This window comes from Peromyscus californicus, unplaced genomic scaffold (genome assembly GCF_007827085.1).
Source record: "Peromyscus californicus insignis strain IS unplaced genomic scaffold, ASM782708v3 Scaffold_13__1_contigs__length_99412109, whole genome shotgun sequence".
Classification (NCBI taxonomy): Eukaryota; Metazoa; Chordata; class Mammalia; order Rodentia; family Cricetidae; genus Peromyscus; species Peromyscus californicus.
In genome coordinates, this window is record NW_026294424.1 from 94,080,700 (window position 1) to 94,099,894 (window position 19,195).

At 44.9% G+C, this 19,195-nt stretch overlaps 1 protein-coding gene and 1 non-coding gene across 3 annotated transcripts; one reads left to right on the top strand and one right to left on the bottom strand.

Annotated features, from left to right (window-relative positions):
* Positions 1-378: 378 nt before the first annotated feature.
* CUNH4orf36 (chromosome unknown C4orf36 homolog) lies at positions 379-9,289 on the bottom strand. Of its 2 annotated transcripts, none has more exons than XM_052735555.1 (4): positions 9,152-9,289; positions 8,310-8,445; positions 1,714-1,871; positions 379-1,498 (listed from the first exon to the last, which is right to left on the bottom strand). In XM_052735555.1, exons 2-4 carry the CDS (start codon positions 8,372-8,374, stop codon positions 1,365-1,367), a joined length of 357 nt encoding a protein of 118 aa, XP_052591515.1. In that variant the 5' UTR covers positions 8,375-8,445; positions 9,152-9,289; the 3' UTR covers positions 379-1,364. The 2 variants fall into 2 exon arrangements, with proteins under 2 accessions (XP_052591515.1, XP_052591514.1); XM_052735554.1 differs by lacking the exon at positions 9,152-9,289 and adding an exon at positions 8,962-9,094.
* Positions 9,290-9,979: 690 nt separating this feature from the next.
* On the top strand, positions 9,980-10,143 carry LOC128109210 (U1 spliceosomal RNA). The gene has a single exon (XR_008217748.1). It is a non-coding gene; the product is annotated as a U1 spliceosomal RNA (small nuclear RNA).
* Positions 10,144-19,195: the final 9,052 nt, after the last annotated feature.

Sequence of the window (19,195 nt, forward strand, 5' to 3'; positions counted from 1 at the left end):
TGGTTCCCACAAAGGTCAACAGAGTCATCTAAACACTGTCTTCTACACCTAGATTATAGTGGTACAGCAGGGCACTGTGCTCACAGCCGTGGTTAACCCTGGAGGAATCCTCATCTTGTTCCAGGCAGTCCATTCAATCCCAGGACACCACTATGAACTAGCCATCATTATCACCACTTTGCACATAGACTGGAGAAAAAGTCACCTAGCCCGAGTCACACTACCATATACCCAAGCCTCACATAGACTCTACCGCTGTGTTACACACCAGCTCAAGGCTGAGAGTTTAAATACCACTACATCACAGAACCTTCTATGAAGCCAAGCGATGAGAAGGTCCTAAGGTCACCTTAAAAAAAACAGCGCTTAACTATAACGTTGGTATCCAAATATGCTTTATTGTACGCAAATTCTAGAAAACTTGGTTCATACAAATTCAGTTCTTTCCTGTCAATGCCTCATTTCCCCAGCCACTCTGCAAATGGGTTTTCCTCACAATGAGGCCATCTTTGTCCCTTCAGGTCCCTTTCAGGCACCTGGGCCACACCCGCTCCAGGTCCACTGTAGAAAGAATATTAGCCAGGAGGAAAATGACTTGACAATTTTTTCAGGAGAACAAAAACAGAGTAAGTCTTACTTTAAGGTACCACACGATAAAAAGTTAAAAAATAATAATAAAGTGCCACATGAGAATAATAATAAGTGATACTTTACCGAAAATTGGTAAGTGTAGAGTCATTGAAACGAAATCTATCGTTTTCTTAACCAGATGAAAATGTGCGGTTTCTCATGTTTTGTTTTGTTTTGTTTTTTTTTTTTTTTTGGTTTTTCGAGACAGGGTTTCTCTGTGTAGCTTTGTGCCTTTCCTGGATCTCGCTCTGTAGAACAGGCTGGCCTCGAACTCACAGAGATCCGCCTGCCTCTGCCTCCTGAGTGCTGGGATTAAAGGCGTGCGCCACCACCGCCCAGCGGTTTCTCATGTTTTAAGAGAACTTCTCTCTCACTGTCTTTCTGAGAGCTCCTTTGGGATCTCAAAGACTCACATCCAAGTGTTTCTTCAGAATGCTGCCTCTCACAAGGACTGTCCTCTTCCCCCACACGTCCTATAAGCACGAAATAAGTGACACAACATGACAACTCCAGGTGCGTTTTCATCTACTTACAGGGAGGGCTGCTGTATGCGACACACAGAACAAGTGCAGCAGGAACCCGGGCGTTCTGCCAGAGTGTCCACCGGGCCATGTCTAGAAACACTGGCCCCGTCACTCACAGGCCCTGCTGTGTCTACTTGACACAGTGACAGGACCAGAGACCTTCATCCCTGCAGATGCCGGAAACAGGTTCACGTTCAGCACCACAGTGGGTCACTTGGGTTGAAGCGGTCTTCTCAAGCCGACTTTCTTTTGCCGTAGTGAAGCCTGGACTTCCTCATGAGCATTCTCCTGACATTTCATCTTTGCTAGGCGCGTCGCTTCATATTCCTTTTCGAGTTTCGCGGCTAAAAGATAAAGCAGACGAAGCCGTGTGAGTGGCCCTTTCACCCGGCACCGTCTCAAAACTGAGTACCACGCAGCAGAGAGACACTGCTGAAGAATTAACAGTTTGACAGGAAGCATGGGCATGGCTAACAAACTTAGAAGTTCTGCGGCCACTAGCAAATGATAAATCCCTAATTGATTAAAGCAGATATTAAACAAAAACCAAGAAACTCACCTTGTGCTGAAGGGAACATGCCATCTTTGTTGGTTCGGTATACTGTGGCGAGCTTTACAGGGCTGCCAAATGCAATTTCTCCCAAGAATGGCAACTTGATGTTCACTAAGTTTGAGTACCAGGTCTTTGTGAGCTCTGCAAGGTCCCATGGTTCCTGTCTGAGGCAAAATTTCATGAACTTATTCAATCGGTTTTTGCTGAGTGTGCTGTGTGAAATACAGACAGCTTGCTACCTTTGCCTCCAGTTTGGTTTTTGAAGGATTTTTCACAGTTACAACCCTAACAAGGAATAAAAACCTACAGATTAACAGAGACATTGGTAAAAGACCAGACATTATGCCGGGGTTGGTTCACAGTGCAGCAACCTATAATGCTAGCCAATCCACGAATGAGATTGTAAACCAGAACTATAAGCTACAATGTCTTTTTTTTTTTGACACAGGGTCTCACTGTGACACCCTGGCTAGCCTTGAACTTCTATGTAGACCAGGCTGACCTCAAATTCACAGAGATCTGCTTGATTCTGCCTCCCAAGTAGCTGAGTTTAAAGGCATGCACCACCATACCCACCTACAATATCTTTTGTAGATCAAATAATACCATGAGTTGGATATGGCAAGGCACCCTTGCAATCCTGACAGTGGAGAGACACAACCATAATCCTAGTACTCAGGAGGCAGAGGCAGGAGGATGGTGAGGTTGAGGACAACCTAGAATGTATTTTAAATTCCAGAGCAACCTGGTGCACACGGTAGAACCCTGTCAAAGAACAACAAAGGGATGAGGCTGGAGAGATGGCTCAGCAGTTAAGAGCACTTGTTGCTCTTGCAGAGGACCTGGGTTCAGTTCCCAGCACTCACATGGTGGCTCACAACCATCTGCAACTTCATTTCCAGGGGAGCCAACACCTTCTTCTGACCTCTGAAGGCACCATGTGCACATGGTGCATAGAGAGACATGAAGGCAAAATACTGTTGGGGAATATTATTTTAAGGTGTGTTACCCTTAACTTCAAAGACAGACACTATCTCAGAGTAAAGGGCTGGGAAAAGGCTTTCCAAGCAAATGGACCTAAGAAACAAGCTGGTGTAGCTATCCTAATATCTAATAAAATAGACTTCAAACTAAAATCAATCAAAAGAGATCAGGATGGACATTACATATTTATCACAGGAAAAATCCACCAAGATGAAGTCTCGATTCTGAACATTTATGCCCCAAATACAAAGGCACCCACATTCATAAAAGAAACATTACTAAAGCTTAAAACGCACATCAAACCCCACACATTAGTAGTGAGAGATTTCAACACACCACTCTCACCAAAAGACAGATCTACCAGACTGAAACTTAACAAAGAAATAAAGGACCTAACAGATGTTATGACTCAAATGGACTTAGTAGGTATCTACAGAACATTCCATCCTAATACAAAAGAATATACCTTCTTCTCAGCACCCCATGGAACCTTCTCAAAAATTGACCACATGCTTGGTCACAAAACAAATCTCAACAGATACAAAAAAAATGGAATAGCCTCCTGTATATTATCGGACCACCATGCCTTAAAGTTAGACTTCAACAACAACAAAAATTATAGAAAGCATACAATCTCATGGAAACTGAATAATGCCCACCTGAAACATCAATGGGTCAATGAAGAAACAAAGAAAGAAATTAAAGATTTCCTAGAATTCAATGAAAATGAAAGTACAACATACCCAAACTTATGGGACACTATGAAAGCAGTGCTAAGAGGAAAATTCATAGCTCTAAATGCACACATAAAGAAGATGGAGCAATCCCATGCCAATGAATTAACAGCACAACTGAAAGCTCTAAAACAAAAAAACAAACTCACCCAGGAGAAATAGACACCAGGAAATAATCAAATTGAGGGCTGAAATCAACGAAATAGAAAACAAGAGAACAATACAAAAAATCAATGAAACAAAGAGTTGGTTCTTTGAAAAAATCAACAAGATAGACAAACCCCTAGCCAAACTAACCAAAAGGCAAAGAGAGAGCACCCAAATTAACAAAATCAGAAATGAAAAGGGAAACATAACAACAGACAATGAGGAAATCCAGAGAATCATCAGATCATACTTCAAAAACCTGTACTCCACAAAAATGGAAAATCTGGAAGAAATGGACAATTTTCTGGATAAATACCACATACCAAAATTAAATCAAGTCCAGATAAACCATTTAAATATACCAATAACCCCTAAAGAAATAGAAACAGTCATCAAAAGTCTCCCAACCAAAAAAAGTTCAGGACCAGATGGTTTCAGTGCAGAATTCTACCAGATTTTCAAAGAAGAGCTAATACCAGTACTCTTCAAATTGTTCCACACAATAGAAACAGAAGGAACACTACCAAACTCTTTTTATGAGGCTACAATTACCCTGATACCCAAACCACACAAAGATGCAACAAAGAAAGAGAATTACAGACCAATCTCCCTCATGAACATTGATGCAAAAATACTCAACAAAATATTGGCAAACCGAATCCAAGAATAATCAAAAAAATTATCAATCATGACCAAGTAGGATTCATCCCCGGGATGCAAGGATGGTTCAACATATGAAAATCTGTCAATGTAATACACCATATAAACAAACTGAAAGGTGTGTTACTTTTGTTTCTGTTGCATTTGTTTAACTCTGTGAATCTGTGTTACTGTGCCTGTCTAAAACACCTGGTGGTCTAATAAAGAAATGAGCAGCCAATAGCAAGGCAGGAGAAAGGATAGGCGGGGCTGGCAGGCAGAGAGAATATATAGAAGGAGAAATTTGAGAAAGAAGAAGTAGCAAGAGAAGGAGGAGGACTCCAGTGGTCAGCCACCCAGCTACACAGCAAGCCACGGAGTAATAGTAAGATTTACAGAAGAGAACAGGAAAAGCCCAGAGGCAAAAGGTAGATGGGATAATTTAAGGAAAGCTGGCTAGAAACTAAGCCAAGCTAAGGCTGGGCATTCATAATTAAGTATAAGTTTCCATGTGTAATTTATTTGGGAGCTGGGTGATGTCCCCCCAAAAAAGAGCCAAGAAACATTAACAATACTCATACACAAACAATAAAGCCAAAGAACATACATAAAGAACATTACAATTACATGTTGAGCAGGTATGTAGCATATACAAAGACTTTTCACATATAATCTGGAGAAATAAATGAAACTACAAACTACATTAAAAAGGATTGCTATGAACCTTAATTTTGCTTAATTCTGAAAGACAAATATCAGCTACATGTTTCTCACCTGCAGTCCATATTCCGTCAGCCCCATTTACTTTAATCTGAACGGGGGAATGGTATGTGTGGTACGTCCCCCTTTGATTTTTCTCCCCTGGTTTCACAGCTACTTCATGCAATTTTAGGGAGTGACGTAACAGTGTAAAATTATTATAGAAGTAGTTGAAAAAAATCACACAGATGTATTTATAAAAATGCTCACGCAGCTGTAAAAAGCCAGACTTTGAGATGGCTCAGCAGGCAAGAGGGCTTCCCACAAGGCTGATGACCCAGACTTGATCCTGGGATCCCTAGTGACTAGAGAACCGACTCCCACAAGTTGTCTTCTGGCTTCCCACGCATGTGCTGTGGCGTGTGTGTTGGGTGGCTGGTTGGCTGTTTTTTGTGGGGTTGGTGTGTTTTTACGTCTTATTTCTTTTCTTTTTTTCTTTGTTGTTATTGTTTTCCTAAATTGCCCGGGCAGGTCTTTAATTTATAATCCTCCTGCCTCAGCCTCATAAGTGGCTGGGATTACAGACCTGTGCTACTGACCTGGCTAAAATTACACGTGTAATGATATTTACTCGAGTGGTACTTTATGTAATCCGAGATCTAAACACACACAACTGACAAAACTAAGCTGAATGTAATGAATCGGACCCTCCCTGTGGCTCTGGTTACACAGCCCTTTAACCATCCACAATGACATCTTAGAACATTATTTAAAAAAAGGAAACTTTGCTTGACTCATAATGGTGAATGTTGTAAACCAAAGAGAGGGGTTAAAAAGTAAAAGCCAAGCATGTTGTGCATGCCTTTTAATCCCAGCATCTGCAAGGCAGAGGCAGAAGCCGGAAGCCAGCCTGATCTGCACAGCCAAACAGCTTATTTTTAGGCCAGCTAAGCTCACATAGCAAGACTGTCTCAAAAACCCTGTGAAACAAATGCAGTGCTCTAAGGCAATACACCACAGCACCACAGAGTGTGACGACTGTGTGATGGTAGCAATGTGTATTCATAACGTGTCCTCTGTATCCCAGGCAACCAAGTAGGTCTTAGACATGCCTCAGTTCCCTTGCAAGCCCCACCACAATAGACAGGCATGCATTGTGTTACAGATGTGGGAGATAAGGCTAAGACACAGTGTGCAGAGGGAGCCAGGCTTGGAGTCCAGGACTGCAGACTGAAAGTCCATGTTGACATTGGCAGGCAGGCAGGATAGGAAGCTAATCAGACCCTTTGCACCAGCTAAGGAAGTACTTCTCTATAGGTGTTATTAGTACATTTGTATACTCTAAAATGTGCTTTTGCCTGGCAATGTGGCACACGCCTTTTTTTAATAATTAATTTAATTTAATGTGCATTGGTGTGAGGGTGTCAGACCCCCTGGAACTAGAGTCAGAGACAGTTGTGAGCTGCCATGTGGGTGCTGGGAATTGAACCCAGGTCCTCTGAAAGAGCAGCCAGTGCTCTTAACCTCTGAGCCAGCTCATCAGCCCCTGGCACACGCCTTTAATCCCAGCACTTGGGAGGCAGAGGCAGGCGGATCTCAGTGAGTTCAAGGCCAGCCTGGTCTACAAATCAAGTTCCAGGACAACTAGGACTGTTACACAGAGAAACCCTGTCTCAAAAGAACCAAAGGGAAAAAAAAAAAAAAAAGATGTGTTTTTTTTTTTTTCTTTTTCCGTTTTGTTTTGTTTTGAGACAGGGTTTCTCTGTGTAGTTTTAGAGCCTGTCCTGGAACTCACTCTGTAGACCAAGCTGGCCTGGAACTCACAGAGTTCCACCTGCCTCTGCCTCCCAAGTGCTGGGATTAAAGGCGTGTGCCACCACCTCCTGGCAAAGTTGTGTTTTAAGATGGTGGTGGCACATGCCTTTAATCCCAGCACTCGGGAGGCAGAGCCAGGTGGATCTCCATGAGTTCAAGTCCAGCCTGGACTACAGAGTGAGTTCCAGGAAAGGCGCAAAGCTACACAGAGGAAACCCTGTCTCAAAAAAACTATTAAGAAAGAAAGAAAGAAAGAAAGAAAGAAAGAAAGAAAGAAAGAAAGAAAGAAAGAAAGAAAGAAAGGAAGGAAGGAAGGAAGGAAGGAAGGAAGGAAGGAAGGAAGGAAGGAAGAAAGAGAAGTGGCAGCAGTGAAGATATTTTTCAATGACTGAAACCAAAAAAAAAAAAAACACAGACATATAAACATGTATATAGAGAGAAACCCACTTAAAGATTAAAATGTTTTTAAATAAGGTAACGCAGCCTGCCCCAGAACATCATACAGCACAGGACTGTGGTTTGGTCAACCTGGAAAACCTTTGTTTTCTCATTTCAAAGTCTTACTTTGGTGTGAACACTAAATAGCACCGTGTCTCTGTTAGCTGCCACTGTGATGCACTTGACACAATGACCTAAGAAGGGAATCTCAGTTGAGCGATTTCCCAGATCACAAGGCCTGAGGCCTCATCTGTGCAGGCTTGTCTTGACTAATAATTACATAGGAGGGCCCAGCCCACCGTGGGCTGCACCACTACCTGGGGGCAGGGGGTCTGGGGTGTGTATGGCCAGTTAAGCATGAGCCCATGAGCTAGCCAGCAAGCAGTGTTCCTCCAAGGCTTCTGCTCCTGCCTTGAGTTTCTGCTCTGATTTCCCTCAGTGATGAACTGTGATGTTAAAGTGTCCTGGAAATGACACTTAAAATAAATAAATAAATCCTTCCCTCCCCATGTTCTGATTTTTCAGATTATTTATATAGGTTTTGCTTGCATATATGTATGTGTATCCAAGTATGCTTTATGCCCATTGAGTCCAGAAGAGGGTGAGAGATCCCCTGGATTTGGAGTTAGAGACTTGTGAGCCTCCATGTCAGTGTTAGGAACCAAGGCCCGAGCCTTGCAAAGGCAGCAGGTGCTCTTAACCCATGAACCAGCTCTCTAGCCCTGTTTGTATATTTTTATAAAAGTGGTATTTGGGAAGATGGAAAGATGGGTCATCCATTAAGAACATAAACTGCTTTTTCAAAGGACCGAGTTTGGGTTCCTAGAATCTACAACTCATAACCCCCTGTAACTCCAGTTCCAAGGGATCCAACACCGTCTTCTGGCCTCCATGCACACCTGCTCAAACGTAGTGCACAAACAAAAAGGCCTGTACAAACATGAAAAGAAATCATTTTTCAAGTAGCTGTTTAGAAACAAAAATTCAGACACTTTAAAATGCTTTCATATACTCCACTAACTTGCTGCGAACAGAAGAGTGCCTAGCAGGTCACAAACTCCAGCCATACTACCGTAATTTGTGAGTGTGAGTGTGTGTGTGTGTGTGTGTGTGTGTGTGTGTGTGTGTGTGTGTGTGTGTACTTACACTTTATAACAGCTGCCCTTCAAAATGGTTTGCACTGTGTTCCTTCTTGGCAAGCCGTACGCCATGGTGGATGATCACAATCTTTTCCTTACGTAGGAGCCTGATGTACCCGTCTCCAATGCTTTGTTCACTTTGCCTGAAAGAACAGCAACATCCCTAATTTAACAGCCCTCATTTGAATGTTTTTTTTTATGGCCAAATAATCAAAAGGTCGCCACAAAACATCGAGGGGTGTCAGGAAGCACTTCGGTAAACATTCGCTGGATCTGAACCTTGAGCATAGGTAAGCTAGCTCTGTTCGTTTTGGGGAAGCCGCTCTATCAGTTCAGCCACCATCTAAGGGAAAGCCAGGCGAGGGTTGTCCTGTGCGAGGTTGCAGTTGGCAGCCCTGCGCCCTGGCACGACAGGCGGACAGTGCCTGCGCCTGAGTCCCGACGCCGGGCCTCGCGGCTGCGCGCCCTTGTGGCTGTCATAGAGACGGTGACCCTGCAGCTCTCCGCCTAGGCCTCGCCAGGCATGCACTGGCTGCCGCAGGCCACCGCCCTTTCCAGGGTGCAGTTCCAGCCAGGCCCGGCTGGGGTGGAGCAGGGAGCGCCCTCCTCGCCCTCCCACGCCCGTGCCGCTCCCGGTCCCGGTCCCGGCCCCTCTGTACCGGGCTGGAGGTCGGCCGCCGGCCCGCGACCCAGGGCAGCACGCGCTAGGCGCACATGGCCGCGCACTCGCAGCCGCCCCGCCGCGGACACGCGCCTGCCCGCTTGCTCGTGCGCCTGCCTGCTCGTGCGTGCGCCTGCTTGCTTGCTCATGCACCCCGCTTGCCCCCGTGCCCGCCCTGCGTCACCCACCGCCAATAAAGGGCTTTGTGTGCTCGCGGGGTGCTCAGACCCAGCCCGTTCCGCGGTGGGAGTCACCCCTCATGAGTGGGTGACAGCCCCTGTCAACGCCCTCGGTCGAGACTCTGGCGACAGCTTCTACAAAGAGCGGGTTCCATCTGGTCGCTTCCTAGGACCCCAAGCAAATGGTGGCGGCATTCGGTGGAAGGGTTTGCTGGAGCTGCTCCTTGCTAAGGCCAGGACCTGCCCAGCGTCCCTTCTCCGAACCTAAATGACTTCATAAAGCAAAGAAAATGTGTGTAGATTTCGTGGGTTGTGAGGATTAAAGATAATGCTTGAGCGTCTCTGACCCACGGAAGGGCCAGATTCTATCATTGTGCGTTTAGGGACGACTCCATGAAACAAGCAAAGGGTTCCGACTGAGAGAGGAGTGGGCACTCGGCACATAGCGGGTCCCAGGGCCAGCGGGAGAGGTTAAACACTGATCTCTCTACCTGACACACCTCTTTCCTGCTTTGTTTGGTTGACACGGTCCAGAATGACCCGGAACCACTCTGTAGCCCAGGGTGGCTTCAAACCTGCAGCTCATCGGGCTTGGCAGCAAACCTTTATCCCTGAGCCATCTCGGCATCCAACCTATTTTTATAAATAAGATTAATACTAGCCGGGAGGTGGTGGCGCACGCCTTTAACCCCAGCACTCAGGAGGCAGAGGCAGGTGGATCTCTGTGAGTTCGAGGCCAGCCTGGTCTACAGAGTGAGATCCAGGGCAGGCTCCAAAACTACACAGAGAAACCCTGTCTCGAAAAACCAAAAAAAAAAAAAAAAAAAAAAATACTAAATACTTGGCTGGCAGGGGAGATATCATGATTACAAAGGTGATTTTCCGAGGATGAGGCTTATCAATTGTGCTCTGGATGTGCTGACCCCTGCAAGTTCCCCAAATGTGAGAAACTTGGCTGCATAGTTTGTGGTAGTGGGGGACCATGTTTACACTTTTGTCTGAATTAAAAGTAGAGGAAGAGGAAGATTCAGATAACAATGAGCAGAAAACACATTTTTACAGACATTTGCCCTATGACGATCTTGCAAACTCTCACCCAGAGGCACTTATAATCCTTAAATATTATCAACAGAGCATATCACAACCCCACAGTTACAGGAAAAATAAAACTAGACATTCAAGGAGGTGGAAGAAGGCTGTCCAAAAGATCTACAAATAAAGACCGATTTCTGAATTGTCTTTAGAAATACCGAATTTTAACTGTCATATAGAGCTCTCATCCAGTGACTGCTGGAAGCAGATGCAGAGATCCACGGCCAAGCCCCAGGTGGAGCTACAGGAGTCCAATCAGCGAGAGAGAGGAGGGATTATATGAGCAAGAGATATCGAGACCATGATTGGGACACAGGGACAAATAGCCAAACTAGTGGAAACACATGAACTGTGAACCAATAGCTGAGGAGCCCCCATGGAACTGGACCAGGTCCTCTGGATAAGTGAGACAGTTGATTAGCTTGAACTGTTTGGGAGGCCTCCAGGCAGTGGAACCGGGACCTGTCCTTGGTGCATGAGCTGGCTTTTTGGAGCCTAGTGCCTATGCTGAGACACTTTGCTCAGCTTGGTGCAGGGAGGAGGGGACTGGACCTGCCTCAACCGAATCTACCAGGCTGGGCTGACTCCCCAGGGGAGACCTTGCCTTGGAGGAGGTGGGAATGGGGAGTGAATGGGGGGGGGAGGGAAGAAAGGGGAATCTGTGGCTGATATGTAAAATTAAATTATTATAAAATAAAATATTTTTTAAAAATACCAAATTTGAGCTGGAGAAATATCTCAATGGTAAAGAGCACCTGTTGCTCTTCAGAAGACCCAGATTCAGTTTCCAGAATCTACATGGTGCTAACATCTGTAACTCCCATTCCTGAGCATATGACACCCTCTTCTGGCCTCTGAGGGCATGCACATACATGGTGCACAGACATGCATGTGGAAAAAAATACCCTAACATATAAAGTAAAAATAAATCTTAAGGGCCGGAGAGATGGCTCAGCAGTTAAGAGCTCTGGCTACTCTTCCAAAGGACACAGATTCAAATCCCAGCACCCACATGGCCACCCACAGCCCTCTGTAACTGCAGTCCCAAGAGATCTGACGCCCTCATCTGACCTCGGCAGACACTACATACACACACACATGGTGCTCAGGCATAGATACATGCAAGGGAAAAACACCCGTACACATAAAAATAAAAAATACTGTTTAAAAAAAAAAGGAAAGGAAATTCCAATTTCTAGCAGGAAGGGACATAGGAGCAGTAAGAAAAGATAATGAACTAGAACAAAGTGTAGGGATACATATGTGAAGATCCTGGGATGAATCCCACTATTTTGTATGCTAACTTAAGAATAGATTACCAAATTCTACCTCTCTTTTCTTCCCCTCTCCCTCCCTCCTCTGTGTCTCTTGTTTATGCCCATCTTCACCTCCATCTCGGTCTCAGCCTCTCCCCATTTTGCGGGTACCTCTCCTTTATCTTCCAGTTAGCATTCGTCATTTTAATGGTTTAAGTGAGAGTTGCTGCCACCTAGTGTTCAAATGAAGTTACGCAGGGGCCTGCAGAAGAGATGAGTGCCGCTCAAACATAACAAACTCAGCACCCGTGACAGCGTTGACCATGCTTTAGAGGCTGTCAACAGAGTGCACCCAACGACTCATTTAATCACCACATGATTGGTGACATTAATGATTTTATGGCATTTTAATATTTATTTGTATTCTTTTTAATTAACTCTGTGTGTGTGTGTGTGTGTGTGTGTGTGTGTGTGTGTGTGTGTGTGTGTGTGTAGGTGTAGGTGCCTGAGTTATCAGGGCCCCTTGGGTTCGTTAACACTGATCTGCCCAGTGTGGGTGCTGGGAACTCCATCCTTCTTAGGAGCATTGTGTGTTCTGAACTGCCAAGCCCCTTGTGATGACATTTTAGAGAAGAAAACACAGGCATTTCCAGCTTGGATAATATCCAATGCCACAGGGCTTGAACCCAGACAACCTGATTCTGATCTTTGTTCTTTCTCCGCTGTACCACACTACACAGTCTCCCAGATGGTTCTCTGGGCACCGTTTCCATCTGTTGTAAGTACTGTTCCAACGGCCCTTTTCCGTTATCGCGAGATTTCCTCGTGTGTGTGTGTGTGTGTGTGTGTGTGTGTGTGTGTGTGTGTGTGTGTGTATGTACGTTCATCCTAATTTAAAAGACATTTTAGTTCTCTTAATAAGTAAATCATAGATGCAGCTTCCAATGTTCATGGCTGCTTCTAAATTTCTCAGGTATTAATTGCATACCTTTCTAAGATGATGATGAAACAGTGCATCCCATAGGTGTCAGGCCAGCGACTAACAGCCCTCGATGCCCTGCGTCCTTGGCTCCTTTGCACTGGAGCCTTCACGGTGCTCTCGGCTCCCGGTCCTCCTTCCACTGGTCCTCATCCTTCTCTAAGTTTGTGCCGCCACCACTGTGTCAGACTTTCCGATCCACGGCACGCCTCTGGCTCTCTTCTCCCACAAATGCAACCATCACTCTTCTGTGGGTCCGTCCCAAATAAGATTCACTAGCCAGCCCGGGCTTCTTGCCCGGATTTCTATCCCACACTTCCATCGGGTGGAGGAACTCTCCCATCCCACTGCACCATTCTCACAAAGATTTCAACATAATCCGAATATCCTCCTGGCCCCTAAGCTCACCTTACCTTTGCTATCCAGTCTTAGAGGACAGGCATCATTTTGTTGTTATTGTTTTGTTTTCTCAAGACAGGGTTTCTCTGTGTAGCCCTGGCTGTCCGGGAACTCGCTCTGTAGACCAGGCTGACCTTGAGCTCACATATATCCGCCTGCCTCTGCCTCCCGAGTGCTGGAATGATAGGAAGAGTCTATCCTTAGGGCCAGAGAAATGGTGCAGCAAGTAAGGATGCCCATCACCAAGCCGAAGAGGCTGTCAGTCCCCAGGACCCATGGGATGGAGGAGAAAACCAGCTCCCGGAAGTTGTCCTCTGACCTCCATATGCACACACTCATGCACGTAATAAATAAATGTAATTAGCCCTAAACTATGAAAAGTTATTATATTGAAATGAAAGGACAGGAGAGTTATGAGGAATGAATATAAGTAAAATATGAGCTATACCTATAAAGATGTCCGTGAAACCCGTTCACTTGGGGACTGGAAATGTGGCTCAGTTGGTAGAGTGCTCGTCTAATGTTCATTCGGCCCTGGGTTCAATCCCCAGCCCCTCAAAAACCAAGCATAGGCTGGGCAGTGGTGGTGCACATCTTTAATCCGTGGACTGAGGAGGCAATTAGAAGTAATTATAAAGCAGGGGATGGGGAAAGACTTAGAAATAAACTAAGAAGTTAAGACAATGGAAACTTTTTGTTGTACTTTTATTTTTTTGTTTGTTTGTTTTTGTTTTTCAAGACAAGCTATCTCTGTGTAGCTCTGACTGTCCTAGAACTTGCTCTCAGAGAATCTACCTTGCTGGTATTAAAGGTGTGTGCCACCACCTCCCAGTTTTTATTGCGTTGTTTTGTTTTGTTTTCAGGAGAGGGTTTCTCTGTGTCACCTTGGCTGTCCTGGAACTTGCTCTGTAGACCATGCTGACCTCAAACTCTGAGATCTGTCTGCCTCTCAAGTACTGGGATTCAAGGTGTGTGCCACCACCATCCAGCACAATGTAAACTTTAAGACAATGAAAAAGAGAAATTGAGGAGTATAATAAATTTGGGGAAGACTTCCAGTTCTCCTGAATTGACAGAGTTAATACTGTGAAAATGACTAACCTACAAATTCTGTGAAAGCCCATCAAAATTCCAATACGATTCTTCCTAGAACTAGAAAAAAAATCCTAAAAGTCTTATGGAGACACAAATATTCCCCAGATGCCACAGCAATCCTGAGCAGAAAGAAATGGCCAGCAATGTCACGGTACCTAACCTCATACTATGGTCATTCACGGTGACAGAGACAGTGTACCAAGGGCACAAAAGCAGACATGTAGGCCACTGGAACAAAATGATAAACCCAGAAATAAACACATATAGTCACAGTCTTCTCATTTTTGATGAAAGGGGTCAAAATTATACACTGGAGTAGAAAAGCCTATTCGACAGATAGCACTAGGAAAAGCTGGATATCCACCTGCAGAATAATTAAAATGCTTTCAGTTTTCTCTTTCTGCACAAAAATGATTCAAATCAGATTAAGGACCTGAATTTAGTGCTAAAACACTGGACTTGCTAGAGGAAGCTGTAGAACATGTCAAGATAGAGGCAGAGACAAGGGGTTTCTAGACAGGATTCAAGGGGCAGAAAAGAATCCCAAGAATTAGAATGAGAATACTGCAGAGGAACCCATCAGCAAACTGAACAACTGGTCATTACCAGTTCTACCTAGACAAGGAGTGACGATCTAGAACATATATAAAAATCTGCAAAAATTAAACTCAAATTGCTGAGTGTTGGAGCACACGCCTTTAATCCCAGCGCTTGGGAGGCAGAGGCAAGAAGATGGAGTTTGAGAACAGCCTGGTCTATATAGTGAGTTCCTGTATAGCCAGGGCTACATAGAGAGATCCTGTCTCAAAGAAACAACAAATAAATAAATAATAAACTCCAGCCAGAAGTACTGGTGAATGCCTTTAATCCCAGTACTTGGAAACAGAGGCAGATAGATTTCTGAGTTTTAGGCCAGCCTGGTCTACATAGTGAATTCCAGAACAGCCAGAGCTACATAGTGAGACCCTGTCTCTAGAAAAGAAAACAGAAAGGAAGGAAGGAAGGAAGGAAGGAAGGAAGGAAGGAAGGAAGGAAGGAAGGAAGGAAGGAAGGAAGGAAGGGAGAAGAAAAGCCAAGGATAACAAATGCTGCTGGCAAAGATGTGGGGAAAGAGGAACTTACATTCACAGCTGGTGAGAATGTAAACTAGGGGAATCAGTGTGGAGGTTTTGGCCACATGATCCAGCTTTGGGGCACATGTCCAAAGAGGTCTCCATCCTACCACAGAGGTAGTAGCATATCCATGTGTCTTGCTGCTCTATTCACAATATCAAGGCAATGAGACCACCTTAAATGTCCATCAATGGGTTAATGGATAATGAACATACTCTACAAATAGTTTTTATTTAGCCATGAAGAAAAATTTAATCCCAGCACTTGGGAGGTAGAGGCAGGCGGATCTCTGTGAATTCGAGGCTAGTCTGGTCTACAGAGTAAGTTCCAGAACAGCCAGGACTGTTTCACAGAGAAACCCTGTCTTGAAAAAAAAAATGTAAATGTGCAGGAAGACAGATCTCGCTCATGTGGGAACCCAATTCTGTTTGTTATATATACTCATTTACCTGGGAATAGGTCCTGAACTAAAATGGTGACCAAGACACAGGAAAAGAAGATGTAAGGAAAGGAGTTAGAAAGGTAATCGTATCGGTTGCTTTTCCTGCTGTGGGAAAATACCCTAACAGAAGCATCATAAAGGAGACGGGTTTTTTTGTGACTCACATCAAGGGTACAGTGAGTCACCTGTCACAGCACACCAGCATTCAGGAAGCAGAGGACAACGATCACCAGTGCTCGGCCCACTTCCTCCTTTTTGATTCCTCCGTTAGGATGGGCCTTCAAAACCCATCCTAACCTAGAAAATCCTCCACAGACAAGCCCAGAGATGCTCCAAGGTGATTCTTAGTCCCACCATGTTCCCGACATTAACCATCATAGTGCTAGAATGTATGAATGTGAAACAGAAGGGACTCCTTGGAGCAGAAAGGTACAAGGATGTTGAAGGGAGAGATTGGGAGAAGGAGCAGCAGAAGACCCTCAGCCTACAAACCAAAGTATGGATGAAACTGCCATCGTGAAGGCTGCTCCTTCATAGGCTAATTTAAAAGATTCATAAGAATAAAACTGGCTGGGTGGAGGTGGCACACGTCTTTAATCCCAGCCAGGTGGATCTCTGTGAGTTCAAGGCCAGCCTGGTCTACAGAGCGAGATCCAGGACAGGCAAAATAATAATAATAATAATAATAATAATAATAATAATAATAATAATAAATAAAACTGAGCTGGGTGTAGTCAAGCTTGCCTTTAATCCCAACACTAGGAAGGCAGAGGCAGGGGGATCTCTGTGAGTTCAAAGCCAACCTGGTCTACAAAATGAGTTCCAACTCAGGATAAGATACTTCTGGTCTCAGAGGACACCTGCACTCATGTGTACATACCCACATATGTAATAGAGATACATATATATTCAATTGAAGATAATTCATTTAGTCGGGGCAACAGAGTACAATGTGCCTCAAACACAAACCTACATCCAAACTCTCACCTTTTCCAGCCTGAGCCCTGTGCTTCGGTCCTCCATCTGTGAGACAGATGATTGTGCATACGACATGGCTGTAATTTGAGACTGCATATTAAGACTTAAGAGAGCCAGGCGGTGGTGGGGCACGCCTTTAATCCCAGCACTCAGGAGGCAGAGACAGGAGGATCTCGGTGAGTTCGAGGCCAGCCTGGACTACAGAGTGAGTTCCAGGAAAGGCACAAAGCAACACAGTGAAACCCTGTCTTGAAAAACCAAAAAAAAAAAAAAAAAGAAAGAAAGAAAGAAAGAAAGACTTAAGAGGAAGCTTAACATGTGCTATATAATAAATATAAACTCTCAGTATTTTGAGATTTTGAAAGTAAAAATTTATGTCAGACAAGGTGGAGCACAACTTAATCCCAGCACTCAGGGAGTTGAAGGACCAGGTAAGAGTGTGAGGCCAGCTCAAAAACTCAAACAGAAAGTTAAATTTAGTTTTCAATGTTCTTCCAAAACAACAGAAAGAAGCTTGGGAGTTAACCCAGTCAAGAAAGTGCTTGCTAAGCTGGTGTGAGGCCCTGAGTCTGAGCTTCCCATAAAAAGCCAGGCGAGCTGGTGTGCACCTGCAATCCACTGCTGGGGACGAGTCCTGAGGATCCCTAGGGCTTTGCTGGCCAGCCAGCCTAGCCTGCTTGGTACTGTCTCAAAACCAAGGTGGGCAGCTCAGAAAGGACAATAACCAAAGCTCACCCATGACCTCTACACGTGTGTGTACACACGGGCACATTCTGTGCACCACTGTCCACTGAGACTGTTAATCCTAAATTAGAGGATGGGTAAATGGTTAGTGGATAATCTGCTACTATAACCACCAAATCTTGTGAGGTTATGGAATGTTTTGCTTTTTGCTTAGAGCTCTTCTGGGATGGAAAAAAAATGTTTTATGGGACTGGTTATTTTAATATGATCCAGATTGACTTCCAGTTCCCCCATGTAGCCCAGGCTGACCTCAGACTCACAGTCCTCAACCTCCTAAGTGCTGCAATCCTAAGTCGATGCTGCAATGTTTCCAACCAGAAAAATTAACACAGATACAAAAGCAAGAGATTCAGGTACTCAGTCACCACACCCCCATGCCCAAATCATAGCTGAACTTGTGGTCAGCTTACTGGATTCAAACCACTGTCACCCAGGAGTCTGCGAAGGCAGAGTGTGTCTGTTTCCAGGCAGCACTAATCGGAGAGGAAGAAACCCCCCTACATGTGGGCAGCGACATGGGATTGGAGCTTTGTACAGACGCCAGGGAGAGGAGAAAACAAAGCCAGCAAAGCATCGCCTTCCTCTGTGTCCTGACTAGGATGAAGTGTGCAGCTTCCCACACACTTGCCCTGCTGTGATGCTTTGCCCAAGTTCACGCACGGGCTGGACCCTCCAAAACCATAAGCCAAAGGAAGTCTCTCCTATGTTTAAGCTATTCTGTCAGGGATTCTGGTCTCAGTGACACAGAAAAAACTAATACATTCATCGGCCAGTGTCAGCCATTGTTTACTCAGTCACTTTATGCCTTTAAAATGCATCGATCTGCTCAGCATACTGGTGCTGGCCTCTAAGTCCAGGACACAAGAGGTAGAGGGAGGTGGGTCAGGAGTTCAAGACCAACTTCAGCTACAAGTTCAAGGCCAGTCTGAGTCTGAGCCTTTTTTTTTTTTTTTTTTTTTTTTTTTTTTTTTTTTTTTTTGGATACAGGCTTTCTCTGTGTAGCTTTGCACCTTTCCTGGAACTCACTTTGTAGACCAGGTTGGCCTTGAACTCACAGAGATCCACCTGGCTCTGCCTCCCAAGTGCTGGGATTAAAGGCATGCGCCACTGCCGCTCGGCCAGTCTGAGCCTTATAAGACCCTTTCAAAAAGAAAAAGGAAGGAAGGGAGGGAGAAATGGAGGAATCAGAAGGGAAGGTAGTAGCGGAGAGGAGAGAAGAGGAAAAAGAAAAGATGAAAGTCTTTAAAAGCACACACCATTAATCCCAGCACTCAGAGGCACTCTGTTAGTTCAAGGCCAGCCGGGTCTACACAGTGAGTTACAGGACAGCCAGAGCTGCCCGGTGAGACCCATTTGAAAAAAAAAAAAAAACAGAAGGAAAAAAAAAGGAAAGACAATGCATTGATTGGTTACTCACTGTTTTCTTTTTCTTGTGGGACTAGGAATCGAACAGACCCTCTACCAACTAAGCTACAGCCCAGTCCTTTTTTATTGAGACAGAATTGCTCTCCAGCTCAAGTGGCCTTGACCTTCCCAAAGATGGAATTCCAGAATGCTCCTGGTTAGTTGTGTCACTTTCTAATTTTACTTAAAAGAAAATAAAAAATAGGTATCCCTGGAGTTGACCGTTTTAAAACATTTTCCTAATGTAAGATTTCAGACCGAGGTCCTGATGGCTGGAGGTGAAGCCTCATAGAATGAGTGAAAATTGGCATCTGGGAGACCAGTGTCTTCCCCGGTTTCTTCCCCACGAGAAAAGCACTCACTGCAGTCTCCATCCACACTGTAGGGTCACTGTGAGCACAGAGAGCAGCACACTGGCACCTGAGAGCTGTACTTCTCCGAGCAAGAGAGACACTGCCCGAAGTTCTTCTCCAGCAGTACGCTTGGCACTCCTCCGCGCCGGGCAAGTATTCCAGCTCAGTCTAGAAGCAGGTTTTACAAGTGGCCGAGGG

Coding starts and splice junctions, on each gene's coding strand:
- CUNH4orf36 (XM_052735555.1), bottom strand. CDS start 8,374: ATGGCGTACGGCTTGCCAAGAAGGAACACAGTGCAAACCATTTTGAAG. Junction 1,872..8,309: donor AAGGGCAGCTGTTATAAAGT/GTAAGTACACAC, acceptor ATTTTGCCTCAG/ACAGGAACCATGGGACCTTG. Junction 1,499..1,713: donor CATGTTCCCTTCAGCACAAG/GTGAGTTTCTTG, acceptor TTTATCTTTTAG/CCGCGAAACTCGAAAAGGAA.